The sequence below is a fragment of the Ornithorhynchus anatinus genome, chromosome 10 (genome assembly GCF_004115215.2).
Source record: "Ornithorhynchus anatinus isolate Pmale09 chromosome 10, mOrnAna1.pri.v4, whole genome shotgun sequence".
Lineage (NCBI taxonomy): Eukaryota > Metazoa > Chordata > Mammalia > Monotremata > Ornithorhynchidae > Ornithorhynchus > Ornithorhynchus anatinus.
The window spans coordinates 47,358,055-47,380,804 of NC_041737.1; the positions used below are offsets into that span (position 1 = coordinate 47,358,055).

The 22,750-nt window shown below is 48.4% G+C and overlaps 1 protein-coding gene across 2 annotated transcripts in view; it reads left to right on the forward strand.

The window, feature by feature from the left end:
- The window catches only part of KLHDC10 (kelch domain containing 10), a 38,787-nt gene extending 16,473 nt beyond the window's left edge, over window positions 1-22,314 (forward strand). The window contains exons 2-9 of one of the 2 annotated variants that reach the window (XM_029073454.2): window positions 9,973-10,194; window positions 10,800-10,954; window positions 11,848-11,996; window positions 13,457-13,541; window positions 15,049-15,115; window positions 15,842-15,889; window positions 17,145-17,284; window positions 17,441-17,716. In XM_029073454.2, the coding sequence (XP_028929287.1) occupies window positions 9,973-10,194; window positions 10,800-10,954; window positions 11,848-11,996; window positions 13,457-13,541; window positions 15,049-15,115; window positions 15,842-15,889; window positions 17,145-17,284; window positions 17,441-17,593 (1,019 nt within the window). In that variant the 3' untranslated portion in view covers window positions 17,594-17,716. The other variant, XM_007670912.3, reaches the window with a different exon arrangement.
- Window positions 22,315-22,750: the final 436 nt, after the last annotated feature.

The window sequence follows — 22,750 nt, forward strand, 5'->3', positions numbered from 1 at the left end:
TGCTATATGTATTGAAAGAAAGAAGGTCAGGGTTGGGGAAAGGGTCTAAATCTCCACCAGCAACCTCAGTTTGCTGTCAATTAGGCAAACTCCTGGGCAAATCAGAGCCATGCCTGAGAGTGCAATCTTAATCTGTCTGCTGGGTTGTGGTCTATCTAATCCCTTCAAGATGAATCACACTAAAACAAAAAGGACTAAAAACAATCCCCAGTAGTTAGTTGGTAAATGAGACCGATTTTGTCAGGACCATTAAACGTGCGGATTCTGCGTCTTTTCAACAGATGCCCGTTTTGCCCCATGCAGGTTCAGCCTGTGAATAGGTCTTTTCTTGGCATACACAGAAGGGAGACCACAGAAGTCTTTTTTTTAAAAATAAACCTTAAACTAATTTTGCCTTTTTTTTAAAAAATGAGCTGTTTAAAAAGTGGAAAATATTATTGGACCTCTATGTTTATTTGTGCTTTACGTACACTTTGGGGGCAGAGGTTGGAATGCAAAGCCAAAGGAAGGGACATTGGAAGGGGCAGAAGGATGGGGAGAAATTTCAGAGAGAAAGATTAGAAGAGGGAGGAAGGCAGGGAAAATATGGATAAAAATACCTTATCCCCTGTATGTTCTGTATAAACTCATTAAAATGAGGACCCAAGAGTTATGGTATTATATATATGAATGATTATTTATATATTATCACATTTTATGTTATCATATTACACTTATTTACATATTATTATGATATTATAATAATACTATATATATGAGACACTCTTTTCCAAGCCTTTCAAGAAAGATTTTTGTGGGTAGCATGAAACTAAAAGAAAACTCATCCCTTTCATTTCCCTCTTTTTCTGCCCCCCATCTCTCTTCTTTTGGCAGTCCCACGATGCCCTTCATGCCTTCAGTAAAAGCCCTGTAAGTAAAGAACCATTCTCTCTGTCTTATCCAAGCCCCTATCCCCTATAGCCCCACCCCTCCAGGCCCCGTCTCAATCCACATTCACACAGTAACATGGATTCTATACCTCAAATTCTGCAGATCTGCCATCAAGATTGGAAAATAGGTTGGGTCTTTCCTCATTCAGGTAAATTGTCCTTTGGGACCTTCCCTCAGGAGAGTAGTAGAGGGGTGTTACCAGGTTGCAGGTGGATTGTTGACAGAGCTCGGAGTTGTTTGCCAAGTGGGTAGGGATGATCTTTGTGGAGCTGGGCAGAGAGTTAGCAGCCAGGAGGGTGTTTCTCTGACTGTTGGGCGCATCATCACCTAAAGTTTATAAAAGGGGAAGATCACCGCATCTGGTATGGGACAAGATGTGGTTGGTCACAGTAACAGTGAGTTTGGCTATCAAACATTAGGCTTAGAAACTTCAGGGACAGTAGCCTATGATTCAGATTAATTCCTGGCCAAGGCTCCAGTGGGTTGGGAATCTAGTATCTTGAGTAATATTTCTAGTCTTCACTGATAAAGGAAAAGTGCTCTTTGTTACCTTAGCTGTAAATTGGGGAGGCTGAAACCTGCCACCTCTTAGTGTTGGTAGGATACTTTTAGATCCACCATTCAGTAGGTCTTCAGATGCATAAATGCGAACCTTCATACTGCTGAGGTGAGCAGGTGTGCTATTCATTTAAAATCAAGGGTCACATGCTCAGTCCTATTTGCCAGGGGTACTGTAATTGTATTTTAGAATACGGTTTTCCTGGCCCCTCTGTAGTTATTAAAATCAGATTTTCAGAGCTATTGTCAAGTGTTTTTGCTTTCTCTTGATGAGTGTAGTGGTCATTTGAACTCATGAGCGATAGCATTCTCTCTCTTTGAACTCTCCTATATTGAATTCTCTGTTTTGGAGGTCTTAAAATAGTTGCATCATATTTTCCAAAGGAGCTTGGGAATGTGACTAATAGGGAGGATGAGCCATGGCTTAGGAAGGGAAGGACATAGGTGACTCTGACAAAACTTGTTAGGAGAGCTGTTAGTCATCTATAGCTTGCTTTCTGGCTCATGGCAGGAGGCCAACACCACTTTTCCACAACCAGAATGCCAATTCCTTAAAATGTGGATGAGCAGACTGTGAGCCCCATGTGGGACAGGGACCTGCTTTTGCTGAAGGCAGGAAGGGCATTGTAGGGACTGCCAAAGGAAGAGAGATGGGGGCAGAAAAAGAAGGAAATGAAAGGGATGAGATTTCTTTTAGTTTAATTAACCGGTATCTACCCCAGTTCTTAGAACAGTGTTTGACGCTTAGTAAGTGCATAACAGATACCATGAAGAAATGAAAAACAAAATAAAAAAACCGGAAAGGGTCGGTCATTTATATATCTCTTTACCAGCCCCCTGGTAAAAGTCAGTGACCCTAACTTTCTACTTTTCCTATGTGCAAGCCCATTGCTCCATTTAATTTTACTAGGAACAAGAGACAGTGTGGAGCCAGTGGTATTTTCCCAGCGTGTTTGGTGACATTCTGACGCAGTGATTCGCAACCATTTTGGGGTGGTAGCCCTGTTGGCCTGCCTTTGACTTATGCTTTACATCCTCACGCCTTTTCCTTTGTGCTTCTGAAGGTCTTAATCTTGTTGGTTTTTCTAGTTCTTGACTCTGGGAGATTCTTTTCTCAGATCTTTTTCCCCCCCTTATTTTCCAATTTCCTTGTTCCTAGTGTTTTGTGACTCACCTGGCTACAGAAACCAGGGAGTCAGAGTATTCCCAGTGATCTAGCAGGGATTGTCTCTCTTCAATGCTATATTATACTTCCAAGCTCTTAGTATAGTGCTCTGCACACAATAAGAGCTCAGTAAATACGATTGAATGAATGACTCAGTCTGCCACCTGAACCGCTCACCCTCATTTCTGATGTTAAATTCACTGGAGGCTGGGTGTGGGGGTGCCCTCTCTCACATAAAAAGGCCCTTCTACGTGCGGGTGGGATTTCCGCAACCAACAGCCAGATGTTGATGGTACAACTAAAACTAAAAAGCTAAAGTTTCATTTGCCTTTGTCCAGGTATCCATGTCCCGGCTGTACTGCCTTTCTGCGGGAGTTGTACTTAGCAGATTCCCAGTAACCCGAGTAAATGGAGAAGGGGGAGTTTTAGTAAGAGAACTTGAGTCGTCACCTGGTCCACTAGAATGGAGGACAGTAGCAGTGTCAAAAAACAGACCAGCAAGGGGAGCAGGACCTTGGGGCTCTTTATGACCCCCAAGGGCTCTAATCCGGTCCCGACTGTAGGCTTCTCCAGCTTTACCCCAACCAATCAGCTGTTCACCCAGGGAGCAGGTTGGGGCCCTACTGCCATTTTATGTTCTTCAGTCTGGGATTCTATCAACTCTGCTGTTTGATACCCTCCCAAGGGCTTCATACAGTTCTCTGCACACAGTAATCGCTCAATAAACACCACTGAATGAGACTCAGACAACGCCTAGTTGTAATTTTCTAAAACCTCACTGAGATTGGATGGTCCTAAAATGGTCAAACATTAGATTTGAAAACGCCAAAAAATGTATGCTTGTCCTTCAGTGGGGTTAAATCATTACATTACTCACAAAGCCAGTGTGCCTGATTTTTGGCTAGAGAGAGCCAGAAAATACCCAAGCCTGATCTCTTCAAGACTTCAGAGTCAGAGGGCCACTAAATGGAGCAGGCAAGTGAGCCTCCCTCTTCTCTCTCTCCCCCCAGGGTCAGGGAGCTTGTCTAATTCCCATCTGTGTATTGTCTCTCAGCACTTAGTACAGTGCCCTGCACACAGTAAGCACTTAATACATACCGCTGGTACAAGTTCCACAACAAAGAGAATAAAATCCCATTTAGGGATTGAAGAATGAAGGTGGTTAACTTAGTTTTTATCAGGGAAGGCCCCACTGATTTAATTGTTAGATCATTTTAATGCTGTATGACAGGAACGCTGTGTTTAAAGTCAGGTCAGAATGGCTGGCCTAATTCTTTAAACTCTGTGTGGTTCAAGAAAAACAAGTTTCTCCAAAATTGTTCCAAGCCATTTCATCACCAGGCCCTTGCTTTGTCGTCTATGCCTCCCCGACGGACAGAGGGATTCAGAGAGCATTTATTATTAATGAAGGGAGGGAGTAGTAAAATCTGGATCCTTTTAGTGAATGATGAGTAATAGCTCATGCCAGGGTTCTGGGCAAGACATCCCTAAAAAAGGGCAAATATTATTATCCACTCCTGCCCCACAAAGTTGCCTTCCTCTTGGGAATCTCCCCACCTTCAAAGCCTCATTAAAATCACGTGTTTTCAAAAAAGCCTTCTGCCACTAAGCCCTCATTTCCTGTACTCTCTCTCCCTTCTCGGTCACCAGTGCACTTGGATCAGTGCCCTTTAGTACTTGATGTGTTCCGCCACCCCCAGCACTTATGCACATATCCATATTTCATTTTAATTTCTGTCCCCCTCTAGGCTGTAAGCTCATTGTGGTCAGAGAATGTGTCTACCAACTCGGTTATATCGTACTCTCCCAAACACTTAAAGCAGTGCTCTGCACATGGTAAGTGCTCAACGAATACCTTTGATTGAAATGTTAAGCCTCTCTTGGGTCACCTAGAGGATTATACTAAAATTCTTTGAGCTTCTTGGAAGGAGAGTGCCACAGATTATCAAAATGAGAGCCAGTCATAATAAGATTAAGTGATTTGGGAGCAGAACATTTTCATAAATGTTTAAAAAATACATTACGGGAAACCTCTCGGAAAATTTTTTGAAGCGTAGTATTCATACTAGGCAGAAATTGGATCCTTTAAGCTGGGTCTCTTTTAAAAAATATTTCCAAACATATTAAAGGGACCATTTCCATGCTATTTCCCTTTGATTTTTGCCTCGAAATCACTGACTACCCCCACCCGCCCTTCCTTTTATAAATATATGGTAGTTATTAATCAATCAGTGGTATTTATTGAGCACTATGTGCTGAGCACAGTACTAAGTGCTGGGAGAGTACAATAAGAGAGTACAATGCAAATCGCCATCTGCTCCACCTCACCTATCTTCCCTCTTCACCTGCTATTTCCCAGCCTACTGTCCTCACTCCTTCCAAGCCAACCTTCTAGGTCTGCCTCGCTCTCTCTCTGCTGCTTCTGTGCCCTCATACCCACGTGGTCTTCCCCTGGCATGAGTTCTTCCTTTGCCCACATCAGCAAGACCCCTCTTCTCCTTATATTCAACTCCCTCCTAAAATTCCACCTCCTCCAGCAAGCTTTCCATGAGAGGAGGCAAGTCTTGAGCTAGGGAGTGTTTGAGTTGGAACCCACATGTTGAGAGGCTTGGCAGGAAGTGGTGGTTACTGAGAGAACCCCAGGTGTGCACATTCAAATTCCTGCTTGAAGGAAATGTGCAGCCGTGAACTGAGCCCTCCCCACAATTCCTGAGTAATAATAATAATGTTGGTATTTGTAAATCGCTTACTGTGTGCCAAGCACTGTTCTAAGCGCTGGGGTAGATACAGGGTGATCAGGTTGTCCCAGGGCCTCTTCCAGTTCTTGCCAGGTGTCAAACAACATATAAAATTGAAACCTTCTCCAAGAGACTTAGATTTGAAAAGTAGAAGCTGGTGATGAAAGGGGAAAGAGTTACTTAAGAGCAGAAACTTTATTTGAAGAAGACACATTACGGGTTACCATTGGAGTCACTCTTAATATTCTGGTTCTCCTTACCCTCCTGTTGCTCTGCTGCCATTTCACACTAACCCTGGATTTGTCTGGAGGCCCATGCAGTCAGGTTGAGGAGCATGGACTTGAATTGTAGTGAGAAAAATGGGTACTTAAATGCCTCTGTTGATACCAAAGAGTTGGGGTTGCTCTTCCCTTTTTCTAGTTATTAATTTTGAGAGTTATTTTCTCTTCACAAAGAGAAGGTACAGGGTCAGATGACCATCCGGGAACCATGCCGACAATCTCGGTTTCAGGTTACACCTACCTAGGGGGAAGGAAATGAATCCGAATATACCAGGACAGGCCCGAACATCCTCCTCTCCTTCCTGACCTCCACAGGAAGCATCGGCAGGGGCTAGAGTCCTTTGTTATTGAAAGGAAGAACAAGACTGTTATCTAATATGAAGTCTTCCTGTAGACTTGAAAAATTATTTGATTTTGATGCTGGCTGCTTTCGAATTGTTCTGATAACAAGGGCAAAGCTACTGACGTACGTGTAGACTCCAGGATGAGAGCTCATTAGTGTGAACCAGGAGGTAGGCCCCGGTACATTTCGGTTTGACCGAACACTACCTACCAGTGGTGAGGATAGAAGGTATTTGCACTGGGAGCTCGGTTGTTTGGTAAAAGCATTTGTCTTCTTTCAAATTCTTCTGGGACAGGGAAGTCCTGAGCACTGTACTGTGTATGCTGCCTGAGCACAGGATTGCCAAGTGGGGTCCTCTCCACTCAACCATGCTGCTTCTCTAGTTTGGAAGAAAGAGCCTGGGCTTGGTGATCTTTAATGGTCCTTTCTGGGTGCCTTGACTCCCTCCCATTCTGCTAAGTAAAATCATGCTGTCATATTGAGATGGGTACGGCCTTCCTCTACATGTGACAACAAGAACTTGCTACTCCCTCCCCTGTGCCCTCCACCCTTGGGGAAAAGAAAATATGATGCTAGCTGCCTGAGAAGGACAATAGGTAAAAGCTCAGCTCGAAGAATAGGGATGTTTACCAGATTCCAGCAGGAAAGCCTCAGCCATGTAAATGAGAAGCGGTGATGAGCTGGAATCAATCGGTGGTATCTATCGAGTGCTTACTGTGTGCAGAGCACTGTACTAACCACTTGGGCGAGTACAGTTCAAAAGAGTTGGTAGCCATGTTCTCCTCCCACAAGGAGCTTACAATCAAGAGGGGGAGACAGACAAAAATAATTATGGTTAGGTACGTCAGGGTTAGGAGGCTGAGGGTTGCGTGAATATCAAGTGCTTAAAGGATACAGATTCAAGTGGAAGAGCCCCAGGCCCTTAAGAAGTATCAATATGTCACAAGCAGCAGAGTTTGGCTGGAACTTTTAATCAATCAATGGTATTTGAGCACTTGAGAGCACTATACTAAGCATTTGGGAGAGGACAGTACAGGAAAGTTGGTAGACACATTCACTTCCCACAGTGAGCTAATCACATTTGTTCCCATTTTCTTCCTTGACTGCGTTTTGGACGTGGTATGTTATATGTGTGTGCAGGGGAAGTCAGAAGAGGTGTCACGTGACTGCAAAGTTCTCTTGACCTTCCCTTGTCCCTAGCAGATCTGATGGCGGTGGGATCATCTCTTTCAAAACTCTAGGAAACCATGGAATCTATTTAGCTCGTGTTAGAATACTGAATGCTTGGGACTAGCGTAAAAAATTACAACAGGGAAATGGGATGTCTACCTTCCATAGGCACCTTGAAACCACCTCCTCTCTTTCTAGATCTTTAAGGTGACCCCGGGCTGAAGCACCATAAATTTGAGATTTCCAATGAGAATACCATTTTGGTACCTCCTAGTCTATTGCCTGGCTTCCTTTAATAAGGGCAACTGAAAACCTGCCTGTAGTTGCCAATAATTTCTCTGCAGCAGCCATTCAGTGAGCCTGCCCACCAGACTCAGAGAAGCAGTGTGGCCTGGTGGATGGAGCACGGGCCTGGGATTCAGAAGGATCTGGGTTTTAATTTTGGCTCTGCCACTTGTCTGCTGTGTAACCTTGGGCAAGTTACTTGATTTCTTTGTGCCTCAGTTACTTCATCTGTAAAATGGGGATTAAGAGTGTGAGCACCATGTGAGACAGGGACTGTGTCCAACCTGATTAGCTTTTATCTGCCCTAGCACTTAGAACAGTGCTTGACACATAGTAAGCATTAATCAATAGTAACACAGTATTAATAACATACTACCATTATTATCATTATTATCATCTGAACTGGAGTCAAAGAGAGGTACTAAAAAATGGCCCTTCTTTTGCCCACCATTAGTTAACCGTCAACTTCAGTCAGCAACTTTGAGCTGCACTGACATGGACTCCTTCGTGCTGTAGCTGAGGAGAGTCTAACACAGTGAAGGTTGTTGGTTTCTGTTTGATGTGGGTCTTCATTAGAACTTGCCATGTAGATGTTAGAGAGATCGAGCCTGGATTTTTATTTCTGTTTGGAGCGGCCTTATGTCATCTCCCAAGAAAAAAATGAGTTTGAATTTCAGCTTTCAGTGCAGTACCCACCTCCCTCTGCCGAGTTTCAAAATGCAAAATCCCTTCCCCCGAAAGTCTTTGGCTTTACGTAACAGATGTATGTAAACTGGTTGACTGGATCAACCAGCATGGCAGTTGGTACACGGGCCTGGGTGTCATGAACTCTTGAGTTCTAGTGGAGCTCTGCCTCAGTTTTGGTGAGGGGGTGTTGGTTGAGTCATCCCTCATCTGGGATTGTTCCCTCATCTTTTCCATGGGGCTCATGCTTCACACAGGTATTGTAGTGGTGGGGGGAAGCTAGTTCCCTTTCACTAAAATCCAGTTCACTCCTGGGGTGCAGTTCACCGGTTCCTTCACCCCATTGGAAGATAATGTCTCTATTTTCTTCTTTGACCTCTGTGCTTACTGACAGGGGCCCTCTGTGGTTGTGGTTGTGGTCTTGTGACCCCTTTTCCCTAGATAAGGGGTGAGACTGTTCCTTTGTGGGCACCAGTAATAGTGTGGAGAGGTTGAATTCACTGAAGCAACTCATCCTATTAATAGAAGGTTAAGCTCTCTGGCCCATTTACCAGTTCCTCAGCCCAGCCATTCTTATCAGTCACTCTGTGCTCCGAAAGTGATTCCAAAGTAGCCCCATTTGCTAATGAGATGGCAGGAGAGCCCTGTTCCCGAAAGAATTGCCAGGCCTGCAGAACAGACTGGTCTTCATTTTAAATAATGGGAACATTTTGTATTTTAGGGGTTGCCGAAACATCTCGGTGACTTGTAGTTTCCAGAAGACTTAGGCAGTATTTAGAAAGAAGCATTTTTGGTATTCACTGTTGATATCCAGGTGTAGTAGGTCCAATCCATCACCTGTTGGGTCTTCTCCTTGTGGAAGCAACACAGAGAGAGTGTTGACAGAAGGTGCTCAGTAAATATTTTTGGTTGACTTGAGCACCTCCTGTATGTGCTTAGAGCACACTTGTGAAAGGGTAGGAAAGTAAAGCCTGTATTGGTCCTTTTTTTAAAAAAAAAATTCCCCTAAGATGGGCATTTGGGTAATTTACCAAACCGTTTATGGAGGGATGCATTTGAAATAGTTCACAAACTTCAAAGTGCTTTTCACAGGTCTGTGAGAACCATTAATGTTAGAAAGTAAATCCCGTGAGGTTTTGTTGGTTTTTTTTTTAATAGGATGATAGGTAAAACATAAATCTTTTAGTTGAATAAAAGGCAGGCCTTTTTGTTGAAAATTTAATTGCTACTTTACCAAAGCCAGAGGAAATATGTGTTTCTGTATAAATATAAAAACACTCAATGGCACTTTCACATGGGCTTTATATACATATATATATATATATACATATCGTAACATATGTTTTCATGTGTATGGACACCTGTTAGTACAATTCTTTTTTAAAAATCCCCATAATATGTGAACTTCATATCCTGAAGAAAAACCCATATGAACACAGGGCTATAATTAGAGAGCCTAGCCCCAACTTTGAGATCAACTATTAAATTCTCCCTTTCCCTACCCTCCAGATTTCAAGCTGTGAGCTGTTGGAAACTAGTTTCTCAGGCGATTTTTTTATATGCCCAAATTTTGGATCTTTGGGAAAGTCTCTGTGCTGGTTATCAAGTTTTGAAAGCAAACACATGGAATGCAAATGCTGACTAATTGCTTAAATCCAAGTGTTCGCCATTCATTAAAGCTGTGTTTGAAAGTACCAAGGCAAAATGGAAACTTCATCCAGGTTGCTCCCTCCCTCGAGCCAGAGAGAGTGGAGGAGCCTATTTCTGCTGGCCTTAGGCTGCCAAGATCTGCTGAGCCATCTCTCCCCTCTCTCCTAGGCCACAGAGCCCCCCCAGCACGAAGCGGGCATCGCTGTGTGGCAGATAATGCCAACCTGTATGTGTTTGGAGGGTATAATCCAGACTACGATGAATCAGGAGGCCCAGAGAACGAAGACTACCCTCTCTTCAGGGAGCTTTGGAGGTACCACTTTGCCACAGGAATATGGCACCAAATGGGCACCGAAGGCTACATGCCCAGAGAGTTGGCATCTATGTCCCGTGAGTAGAAGAATTTGGTCCCTCTTTCACATATCCTGGGTCGGGGCAGGCAGTTTTCCTTGTGGCAGGGAGCTGTCGTTTTGGCTGCTAATGAAATGTATGTCTAGATAGATTGCTGCTGTTAAAAGGGGCCTGGTAGCGTTAGGTCAGACCAATGGCTTCCGGTCATTATGCCCCCCGCCCCCCCCCTTTTATAATGGAGTAGAGTTTCCAGCCTACTAGCCTGGTCCGTTTGCTCCTCTGTGAACTTAATGAGGATCCCTCCCAGGTCCCAGTTCGCTAAAGAAGTCCAAGAGACAGCAGGAGCTAGGGCAAAAAGTATAGGATGCCCTTGGACACAGCCACTAATCTCTTCTCTCTATTGTCCTTTCTGGGTTGCTCCACGAGGCTGTGGTGCTTTGACTCGGTTCTGTATTACGGCACTATTTCCCCAGGACCCCAGGGACGTGAACTAGACCCAGACATACGTGTCTTCATTGTTTATCTGTGAGGGTGCTGTGGAATGAGCCATCTTCCGAGAACAATAGGGAAGTGGATTCTGAGTTCTGGGATCGTTGTGTGAGCGGGTCTGACCGACTGCGAACGGAATGTACTCCTCTCTCTAGTGGTGCTGCATGGGAACAACCTGTTGGTCTTTGGCGGCACCGGCATTCCGTTTGGAGAAAGCAACGGCAACGACGTCCACGTCTGTAATGTCAAGTACAAGCGGTGGGCGCTGCTCAGCTGTCGCGGGAAGAAACCCAACCGGATCTACGGACAGGTATGGACTGGTCGGTGGTCAAGCGTCAGGGCTGTGGCAGATTGCATTTCTTCTGACGAAGGGAGCGCTGCCTGAAGCATTGGCTGTTAGGTAGGAGTCTGGGGAGAAAGATTACTGGTCGATAATTAGTGGGGAGATAAAGGATGGCCAGGCCCGATTCTTTAACCTGCGCCTGGGACAGAAGTTGAGGGCTTCCAACCCCAGCCCTGTAGTCCGTTCATCGGTCATCTGCCCGAGAGGGGTTGTCTGAAACCCATTCTTTAGCAGTCACTGGGTGCTGGGAAGTTGCTGATTTGAGGCGTAACAAACCACCTGGAAAAATAACAAGCTATCAGAGGGCAGCAAGAGAAGGATAAGTGGTGACTGAGCAAGGTTGTGGCGGCCCATGACCTCGGGGGAGAAACCTCCAGCCTGCCCATTCCTTACTCCCACCCGGCTGTGGAACGTTTCGGATGGGTGAGGAGGAGGGGGGTGATCATCCTGCAGGTGGAAGCTGTAACTAGCCTCCTGCCATTCTCACTTTGTTCAGATGGCTTAGGGAGATGGGAGACACTTAGTAGGAAGGGCCACTCCCTCAGATTCAAGAATCCTGGGTTTGGAGGCAACATCGCCTACTGGAATTCCCTTTCCACACCCGGGGAGGGGTCGTGAAAGCAAAGCTCTAAATTTCAGGCAGGGATCATGTCTACCAACTCTATTGTATTGTACTCTCCCAAGTGCTTGGTACAGTGAGTGGTCCGCACACAGTAAGTGCTCAATAAATGCCTTTGATTGATGGGTACTGTCCCTGAAGTCTCCATCCTGGAGGACTGGGAGGGTATAGCAGTCCAGCTGGCTTCACGTGTCTAAATCTAATGGCCTGTCTTCTCTGTCTTCCTGGGGTCACTTTTCAGGCTATGGCAATCATCAATGGCTTCCTTTATGTCTTTGGAGGAACAACTGGTTATATTTACAGCACAGACCTGCACAGATTAGACCTTAATACCAGGGAATGGGTACAGTTAAAGCCAAACAATTTACTCTGCGATCTGCCAGAAGAGAGGTGAGTTTCTTAAATCAAACTTAAGGGTAATCTACGGCTCAGAGAGAAACCATAGCTGGTGTTGAGTAGTAATCTGGCCCGATGTGCCGGATCAGGTAATGAAAGTCTTCCGCTAAGCCATTGGTGGTTTCCCTGAAAGGAGAGGATCTCTCTCATGAGGGGTTGTTTCCTTGGCTTTCTCTGACCAGGCACTGTTCTCAGATTCAAGCTTATATTATTATTATTATGGTACTTGTTACATGCTTACTTTGTACCAAGCATTGTATTAAGGGCAGACACAGTACTAGGTCAGACAAAGTCCCATTCCGCATGGAGATCGAGTGCATGAACTTTTCTTTTTCTACTTCTGCCCCAACCCTACCTTACCTGAAACGGCAAAGAAGCCAGCCATACAATCACATCTGCTAAAGCAGGGTAGTTTTGTTCTCGGAGAACCTCGTGTTATAGGGGAACTGGGTTAGAAAAACCACAGATTCTCTGGGAATTAATGGGTAAGGAGGTAGAGGGTTTAAAGATGCCACAGTACCTGATATTTTTCTACTCCAATTTCTACATTATTGCAGTCCACCATTAGCAGATTGCCTTAACACCCTCACTGTCATTTTATTGCATTAAATAGTATTATGTTGACAAAACGCAACATCCTGAGGGTAGAGTACCGTAAGGCCAAGGCAGAGTCTGAGAAGTGTGGCAGGATGAAATCTTGACTGGCTCATGCACACAACCATTTCAAATTTACTTGCACCAACCTGTGGATCCTGAATTCCCACAGCAGTCCTCATTACTTCCTCAGTACTTCATTGTGTAGGAGAAATGACTTAGGTATGGAGTTGACTTTCCAGTGGGTCTCTGGCCTTAGGGTTCAGGAGCCTGGTGGGCTTCCATCTTCGCCCCTCCTGGTCTGCGGGAGAGGTGAACGGAGAAGCGGGAGTCTGCTCCTGCTCTCCACAGAAGCCACTTTCCGACAACTGCCGCTTCCCACACTGAATCAGTCAGCCACTTCGGCCTGCCAGTTGGCCAAAAGTGGGAGCAGAAGAGGCCTTCTGCGTGCAATAATCCTTCACATTGCAGGCAGCGGGCTGTTGCCCAAATGACAGACTCACCCCACCCCCATTTGTTCTTAGAGGACCAAAAGAGGAGCCTCAACTGAGTCTTTGATGAGTTGGCAAATTAAGTGGTCTCTCTTTGCAGAGGAACTGTCAGGGAAGGATAGAAAATGGTTCCCTAGGAAACCACATGAGCATCTTGCTACTCTCAGTTAAACAATTCCTTCAGGTACTCCTACGGTGTGCCACGCAGCTTTTTCTGGAGAGATCTAGAAGTCACTGAGAAACCACCAAGAGATTGAGCTCTAAGCACAAGCACATTATTTTCCGACTGGGCGCGTTTCTTGTGAATCCCCAACAGCTTTTGAAGTTGCTATAGATTGACGATAAATGTGTTTGGTTTGGCGTTTTCAGGTATAGGCACGAAATTGCACATGATGGGCAGCGAATATACATCTTGGGAGGCGGAACTTCTTGGACCGCTTACTCCTTAAACAAGGTAAAAACAAACAAACCAGACAACAACAAAAGAAACTCCAAAAAGCACAAGGGCTTCAGCCTGTGAGGATATATGGAGGAAGGCAGGACAGTGTGGACCTCCCTGCCCCCAACGGTTTTGAGACTTTTAACGCTTTGTCTTCCAATAATAATAATAATAACAACAATAAGGTCACCTCTGCCTTTATGCTGCTAGATGAGGCTCTGTGCTATGGATTTGCACTCCTAACATCCCACCCCTTAGGGAGACCCTCCAAGCATTAGCTAAGGGAAGGGGAAAGTTATGCAGTGAGTCGACAACTGAGCTAGACTCTGGGCCCTGGTGGTAGAGATCTCGTGAAAAGGTGTAAACTGGTGGTGCCAGCTCAGCTCCATGACCTTCCAACCCCCAGAGTGTGCAGGTCCTCCAAACCACGCCCAAATGTTGTAACCAGTGACGATTGGGTCAGTGTTTCCAGAATGAAGTTTCCATTCCCATGGCCCATTCTGAGGATGTTTGCAAAAGCCTCTGAGGCCCCGAGTGAAAGGTGGAAGAGCATCATCCAACAAACCTTTAATGTTTTCCAGGACACCTTGGTTTTCCAACATCCTACACGGGTAAAATCTGAAGCGGGCACAGAAGAGCAACATTTCACTGCCCTTTTGATGTGAAATGAAAAGCAGCAGTGGGCCCTGCTCTTTGTTTTTCCGTTTCTCAAACTGTTGGCAGGCAGCGTGAGAGAGAAATGGAAAATAGGGTCCAACTCTGCACAGCGTTTCTTCCTAACATAGCCGCCCCAGACCAATGGATTATCCGAGTCAGGAGGTTCTCAGCCTGCACTCGAATAAGTCCCCAGAGCTGCGTACTGTGCGGAACTGACTCGTGTATAGGAGCCACCGAGCCGCATTAGCCTTTCCATTGGTCCGTGGGGAAGGGTTTTCTTTCCCCTGCTTCCGGTTTTGGGAGAGAGCTGTAGGGAGGGATCAAAGCAAACTGAGAGATCCAAAAAGGCCAGACATATGCGGGGATGGTTTAGTTGGGGGCTGAGTAGCCTCCGGGGAAGAGCTGAACCCAGATGGGCTTTCAGCTGCCGTTCCTCGGCCCGCTTCTGGAAAGTGAGTCAGGCCTGGGAAAATTGAGAGGATTGTGGGTCAAGGTAAAAAATGTTGGCCCAGGTGCTGGCTGTGGAGTGGGGGGTTTCGGCCATTTAACTTGGGCCCTTCAGCCCAGCCCCTCTAATTTTATTGCTTCCATCGCACTTCCCTTTCAAGCAAATAACAATGCTACTGTTGAATGCAGAGGTACAGAGTCAAATGTCTTGCCATGTTACATAATCGGGCCAGGCTTAGGGAAAAGACAACACAGAGGAGAGCATCTGTTTGTGCCCATTTGGCTTTCAGAAGATGGCCTGCAACCCAACTTGGTGGCAGGCTGAGGGAGCAGGGGGCATACCTTGGTCTCTTTCCACCGGCTGTTGTTTTGTTGTTGTTTTTCTGGGGTTTTTTTTCATTTTTTCTTTTCTCCTAAGATCCACGCATACAACCTCGAAACGAACACGTGGGAAGAGATTACAACAAGACCCCATGAAAAAATAGGTAAACTTTGCCAGCAGTGCTTCTTCAGCTCTTCCTTCGTGTGACTGGGGGTTCCACTTTTTCCTGCCTTGGTGGCATAGAATGGGAATGTCTGGCTTTATTCAGGCCGACACGGGTCGGGCCACACACAGCTGAGTCCAGTCGAGACCTACCCTTTACCTTGGCCACCCCAGCGGCGGCCACCCTTTCTTTAAATCCAGTGCCAAGAGGCCTTACGTGTACCTGCATCCTAATTCTAATTATCCAACCCCATCTGCAGTTTTGCCTCAGGTACCTTCGGGTCAGGCAAACTGCAGGTTTGCAGGTCTCTTGCTGGGTTTCCTTGACTCAAAGGGATCCATATACGTCTCTGATATAGGGGAGCTGCTTACACCCACTTTTAAGTTAAATTGACCTATTGGTGGGGATATTCTTAATAGTAATAATAATAATTATTGTAGTATTTAAGTGCTTACCATGCCCCAAGCACTGTATTAGCACTGGGGGGATCAGACCCACTCCCTTTCCCACACAGGGCTCACATTCCAAGTAAGAGGGAGAACAGGTATTGCATACCCATTTTACAGATGAGGAGACTTGAGGCATCGAGAAGTTACATGACCTGCCCAAGGTCACACAGCAGGCAAGTAGCAGAGCCAGGAGTAGAACCCAGGGCCTCTGACTCCCGGGCCCATGCTTTTCCCACTGCACCTGTTATGAATAACTGGGTCTTTTTATGTCTGATAGGTTTTCCTGCAGCCAGAAGATGTCACAGTTGTGTGCAGATAAAAAATGGTAAGGCTCCAGAATGAAAATTCCTGCCCAGTGGGTAACCGAAACAGAAATGGGAGGGAGTGGCTGTCCTGCAGCATCTCTGTGTGATGATGACAAGAAAGGCGATGAAATGCCCTTGGAGTCTCCCAGTAAAGGCTTCTGCAAATGGATTGCCCCCTCTTTGCAGTCCTTGATCAGATGTTCCAGGGGGTTGCATATTTGCCGTGTAATTGAGATTGTAATTAACCTGAGCTGAGCGGGGCTTGCATTTATGCTTTCCGCTTCCACCCTCTTTCCAGGAGGCCTTGCCACTTGCATGTAGGAAGGTTTCTGCCTTCCTGCTCCATGGTCTGGGTGCCCTGAGGACCAGACTAGAGAGTCATTCTTGGTTACCTTTTTTTTTTTAAATTAGAACATTACTTGACACTTTCCCACTTGTAATAACCACGATGAAATATTTCATAAAGCTTATTTTGCTTGCTGGCCATTGCCTCTCCACACTGTCATCTCCCCTTTGGGCCAGTCAGCAAGAGCAGTGGGCGAATCAGAAAACAGTTAATAGTAAAGTACTCTTTACTGAATACCTCATCCCAGTTTGCTAAATGACGGCTCTCAGATGATGCCTCCTTTCATCCTTCTCCCAAGTTACAGCTCACTGGAAAGCCCAATTCAGACTTCAGTGAGATTTAAGGGGCTGCCTCCGATGCAGAGACTCTTCCTAGCTGCCTTAGACGCTGTCTGGAAGAGATTTCCCACAGAAGGCCCACAGTCTTAATCCCCGCTTTCCAGATGAGGTAGCTGAGGCACAGAGAAGTGAAGCGACTTGCTCTGACTCCCAGGCTCACGGTTTATCCACCGGGCCACGCCGCTTCCCTCAAAAAGCAGGAAATTTCAACCCAGTAATCCTCCTTGAACCTCCTTGCCCTCTGCTGACCTGTTCCTTATCAAGACTTCACTGCCCCACACCCAGAAAGGAGTTGCTGAAGAAACTCTCATCAGGGGACTGCTTGAAGCCGTTATTAGCTGGTCCTGGGTTGGGTTTGGTCTGACCTGCACCAGATCAAGAAGTGACTAGGATGTTTCAGGCCAGGTTTCAGCTGACTCTGTGCGTGCGGCAGTCAGTCACCCCGGCACAGAGCTGCAGGGCCCCTGCCCCCACCCGCCCCTCTTGGCTGCTTGGGTTCCCCCTGCTTGCTGTGGGTCCCAGCTCCTGTCGGTACCTCTTGGCTCTCTGGCTGGGTGTAACTCGCATCGTCCTCCTCTCCTCTGTTCGTAGATGTGTTCGTTTGTGGTGGGTATAACGGGGAAGTGATTCTGGGAGACATCTGGAAGTTGAGTCTGCAGACTTTCCAGTGGGTGAAGCTTCCAGCCGTCATGCCGGAGCCAGTTTATTTCCACTGTGCTGCTGTCACACCAGTAAGTCCTTGTGGGCCTGGGTCGGGGTGGGCGGGTGGATGTGGAGGACTTTGCGCGCGTGTGTGCGCGCACGCGTTGGCACATACACAGAAACCTCCAGCTGGGAACAGACCTGATGCCGACCCACTGAAGGCAAGAATCCATTTTCTGGGGCAGATCAGCGGGTCCACCCAGACCAGTTGTGTCTTCAGGCAGTGGCGCCGGGACACCTGGAGGAGCAGGGTGGTGGCTACTCTCCAGACCAGCTTCCGAGGCTCAGCCACAGCCCTAAGGTCTCCACCCGCCACGCCCAGCGGGCCGTGTGGGTGAGACCCTCCGCGAGACCCACGGCAGAGGGACGGTCTTCCCGGGGTTGGCTCTCCCCGAATCTCTCTCCTCCCCGCCCGCCCCCAACGAGGTGGGTCTTTAACAGGGTCCTTTCTTGTCACACTCCCCCAGGCCGGGTGCATGTACATCCACGGAGGCGTGGTGAACATCCACGAAAACAAACGGACTGGGTCGCTCTTTAAGATGTGGCTGGTGGTCCCCAGCCTCCTGGAACTGGCGTGGGAGATGCTGCTCGGCGCCTTCCCTCACTTAGCAGACCTCTCCCGGACACAGCTGCTGCGCCTCGGACTCACGCGGGGGCTCGTCGAGCGCTTGAAATGAGGATTTCTCGCCTGTGCTTCCCCCTCCAGAAATGTTAATTTAAAGAAACTCTATTTATGGGCAGCGGGGTGAGTGCGACAGAGAGGATCGGGGACCCCGGTCAAGGCCTTACTCAGCAAATACAGCAGATGCCTTTCTGTTCATGCCATTGAAGTTGATGGAAACGTGAATTTTCCCTGGGGCTGCCACTGCACCTCCTGCTCCCCTCCCAGTCTTCCTCCCTTCTCTGGTTTTTTTTTGAGGGGAGGGAGACGGAGGCGATCTCGGCGGAGACCTCGTACTCTGGGCAGTCGAGATCATCGAGAAAGTTCTTTTTCAGGAGACTGCGGAATGGGCAGGCAGCTGGGGCTTCCTCCTTTTAAAGAGTGGGTCTGGGAGGGCAGGGAAGAGGAGGAAGATGTTGTTATAGCCTTGCAGCTTATGCTTTTAATCCTGGTGTTTAACTTATTGCTCTAGAGCTGTACTTTCCCAAGTAGACAGGGCTCATTGCCGTAGTCTCCGAGCGCCTGCTGGCTGTGCTGTGACTTCGCTGGGTCCCGAAGCTGAATGTTCAGGCCTGTGTGCTCTTGGCTGTCCTCATCTCTTCATGCCCCCTTACCTTGCCGGGCCCAACAAGGGCCTGAACGAGATGTTTAAAATCCACAGGGCTGGGGGCAGGGAAGGAGAATGGCCTTATCGATCCTGCCCCTCTCTTGGGGTGAAGGGGTGGCTAGGGGCAGTTTCCTTCCCCTCTGGGCATGGGAGTGGCTTCACCCGCCATATCCAGAGCATCTTCCAGCCCTCAGGACCTCTGCCACTTGCTGTTAGTAACCTCCCCACCTCATACGTGGTCTCTGGCCCAGATCTGGCCTTTCCTGCTCCCGGGCAACAGGTTTTAGCTCTGGAACTGGGGCACTTGTTTTAGGTCCCCAGGTTGTTTCCCCCCCTCCCTCTCTGGTTTTCCACCCACATCTCTGAGTCAGCACCTCCCTGACACACAAACCCTAGCTGCCCCTCCCCGGGGAGCGAAGCGTCACTTACAGAACTGGGCGGGGGAGGAAGATTGAGTGCTGGCATCATTTCCAGGAGAAAGAACGGCCACAGGTACGATCTTACTTTCAGTTCACTTTCTGGGGTTGCTGTGGCTCTGTCTCGGCAGGACTGTCCCCTGGGTGGCTCACAGGCCGACGGACCCACGGACCCAGATCTCCCGGCGGTGATCGGCAGGATGCACTTAGGCCAGTGGGTTTAAGCCGGACCCTTTTCCTTTAAGTGCCTTTTTCTTTTAAACTAACTTGCCAAAAGAGTTCGTTGTCCATCTCCACCACAGAAAGTGTTGAGGGGGGTGGCCTCTGTCCGCTGGGCTCGGAGATATAGCATCAACCACAGCTGGGGAAGCACAGAACAGGGCCAGGTGGACGGCCTATTTGTTCCAACAGGAAGATTCACCGAACAACCCTGTCTTCTTCCCTAGCCTGTTAACTCTTCCGCCCAGGTAGTCCAGAGAGGGGGAATCAGGAGAAGGGTGGCCGCTTCTCATCCTGGCTCGGCCTTTGGCAGTCCCTAAATGTTCACCTGTCCATCTCAGATATCCAAGGAAAATAAGGTTGGGAAAAACTGATGGCTCGCTCTGTTCGTTATTTTAGAGGGACATGGACCCGGTTTTTATAGTCTGAGGACAAGGGCATTGGGGCCCAGGTCTGCCTAGTCTGGATCAGCCCTTTTAGGGTCAGCGACTCACCTTGACCACAAGCTGAGTTAATAGAATTTGGTGAAAGCCAGAGTCTGGATCAGAGCATCTGGTGGGATAGAGGAGAGGGAAGGGCCTGTTTTAGGAGTGGGTGAGGGGACCAGAGAAGGAGCGTTCAGCTGTTGCTCTGCTGTTTCCTTATGCAGTCGTGGGATCAGCTGGAGATCATCTCAGGTGCAGGGCGATCTGGCTCTGCATAGCCTCTGCTTGCTTTCATCCCTTTCCAAGCCTTTTTGAGGCTTCCTCTGTGCCCTGAAAAGACAGAGTGTCAGCAGCAGCCCCTGGGGTTGCAGTGGGTGCCCTGACTGGAATCATGTGCTGACCTCAAATCTCTTAGTCTAGATTGCTCCCGGGGTGGGGAAACCAAGTACCTTCCCCCCATCCCCCAGCAATGCAAGATGTTAGGCCAGATGCTGGAGGACTCATTTAGGGGCACCCCACAAGTTTCAGGATACTAACCAGCCAACAACTGGTGCTTCAGTTTTCTGGGCCATTTCCACACCTGCTTCTCTGCCTTACAACTGGCCACCTCAGCTGTCTGCTACGGCAATCTAGGTCTCGGTCCAATCAATAGGATATTCAGTGTAACCGGCCGGTGGGGCCCAACCTGGAATTTGAAGTCCTCATCTGATGGGAACCTCACCCAAAGGTTTGTGGGGCCAGAGGACTTTCAAGTAGTTGATTTTAACTCCCACTGCCCCTTTCTCTGCCCCTCATGGGGCAGTAGTGGTGAACAGAGAACAGCTGGCAGGGGCTGATATCATTCCTCCCTCCTGCCAAGATGCTCCCTGCTCTAACTCACCATCTTCCAAAAAGCTTCTGCAGAGCTGGATTGGCGGGAAGGTACAGCGGTCTCTTCCACGTCCGACGGAATCAGGCTGTTGCAGAGGTGGTCGCGAGCCTGCTGCCTTCTTGCGGTGTCTCGGCTGTAGTGACTTACCAATTGTTCAATAAGGACATGATGGGGGGGTGAGCAGCCCCCCTCCCCAGAGTACACAGAACTGGATGTGAGGGGTTAAAATAAACTGACCCCCAACTAGGGACCTCAGCTTGCTGTCCCACTAGCTGAGGTGACAGCAAGAGTCCTGAAGGTAGGTGGGCCGCAGGAGGGCAAGAGAGTGGCCAGGAGCTTGGATAGCCAGCCCACCGCATGGCCGACCGGCACCGGTGGGAGAAACTCAAGAGGATGCTGGGCCAGACTGCAGTTAAATTGGGTGGGCGAGTCCCATCCTTTTGATGAGGGAGAGGGACTAGATTAAAGTCCTAGCCTGGCTACAGCCAGAATCCTGCAAGAGTAAGGAGTTGCCCACCTGTTCCTGCTGTGTTAGATACCCCTTAAGGGGAAGACCTCAACTCCAGTATGAGCAGGTAAAGAAATTCAACTTCTGAAAGCTGTGTGTGATTGAAAGAATTCTGTAGACAGCAGGCTTGGGTGGGGGCATAGGGCTCATCAACTCCATTAGGTAAAGCTGATTATCAAGGTCATTGGGGCTGGGGTCGGTTCTCGCCGATGGGCCCAGCCCTTTCCGTTCACCTCTCCAAAGTGCTGCCTTGACTCACGGTCGTGGGTTCGTGAGTCTGGTTAGCTTTCTCCTCTGTGAGAAGTTTTGTTACCCTTCGGGCAGCTGGTTTTTCATTACCGTATCCTGTTTCTAAAGCTGTCGAGAAGGTGTTGCCTCTCTGAAAAGACCCAGGCCCCAGGCTTTGGGGCAGAGCCATCCTTGGAAGCTTCAACACTGAGAGTCAGTGGCTTTTACTGGGGCAAGATGCTTCCACGTTTCGCCGATCTCCAGGTTTCAGAGGCGGAGGCCGTAGCCTAGCGTATAAAGGCTTGGTTTTTTCCTCTATGGCTGGTGCAGGGAGGGAGCAGGAAGCAGCAAGGAGCATCAGTTCTAGCATCTGTCGTGGCCACCACGTGAAGCTGGAAAGATGCCAAAACCTCACCCCCCACCCCTCCAGAGGCAAAGATTGCCCCAGGCAGGGTGTTAGATGGTGTTCAGGACTCCATTAGGTAAAGCTGCTGATCAAGGTCACTGGGGCTGGGGTCGGTTCTCTCCGATGGGCCCAGCCCTTTCCATTCATCTCTCCAAGTGGGAGGTGGCCCCATCCCAACTCAGGTTCCCCCCTCGGGCTCAGATTTTAAGCAGACGGCCTCACCGTCCCCCGCCCGGGTAAGTCTGGAGGAGCTGTTGCCCGAGGTCTTCCGAGCAAGGGGCCTCGGCGTCTCGTGGAAGATTAGCGCCACGGCTCTGGCGGAGGCCCAGCTTTGCAGAGACTCCATTTTAGGTAACCCTGTGACTTCTCCGTTTGCCAGTCCCCTCCCAGCCTGCGGAGAGGAATGGCGTGCAGCCCCTCCCGGTGAGGCACGGTTCTTTCCGAGCGACTGGGCTGCCTCTGCCCCTGAGCTGGGGCTCAGGACCTCCGGCGCTTGCCTTACCCCAGAGCTGAACGGTGTAGTCCTTTTCGCGATCAGTGTGCATGTGACGAGCTGAGGCTACCTTCTCCATTCTGCCGGCCCCCACTCTGTCACCACTCGGGGACGGAGAGCTGGTTCTGAAGTGTCTGGCTGATATTTATGTACCTTATCAGTGTTTTCCAGTTTGGATTTTTTTTTTTTAAAGAGTTCTGATCAATAAACCTACTCGAGACTCTACTTTGTTCACGCCCTATCCCTTTACTCTAAAGAGGATACTGTCTGGTCGGGGGATGGAAGTCAGGTTAGCGTTCGATCCAACGGGGACAGAGGATCACCACAAGGGTGGAAGGTATTCGGTCGGCTTCCCTTCGCACATCCGTCAGACGGACCGTCGGCGTTACGCGTCCCAACCCAACCGACTCTACCCGGCTCCACGGAGGCTGAAAGGCAGGAGTCAGAAGGACCCGGGTTCGAATGCCAACTGTGCCACTTGTCTGCTCTGTGGCCTTGGGCAAGTCAGGTAACTTCTCCGGGCCTCAGTTACGTCAGCTGTAAAATGGGGATTAAGACTGAACACCGTGCGGGAAGGGGATCGTGCCTAGCCTGATGAGCTTGGAGCTACTCCAGCGCTCAAGTACAGTGTCTGGCACATAGTAAGTGCTTAAAGACCATG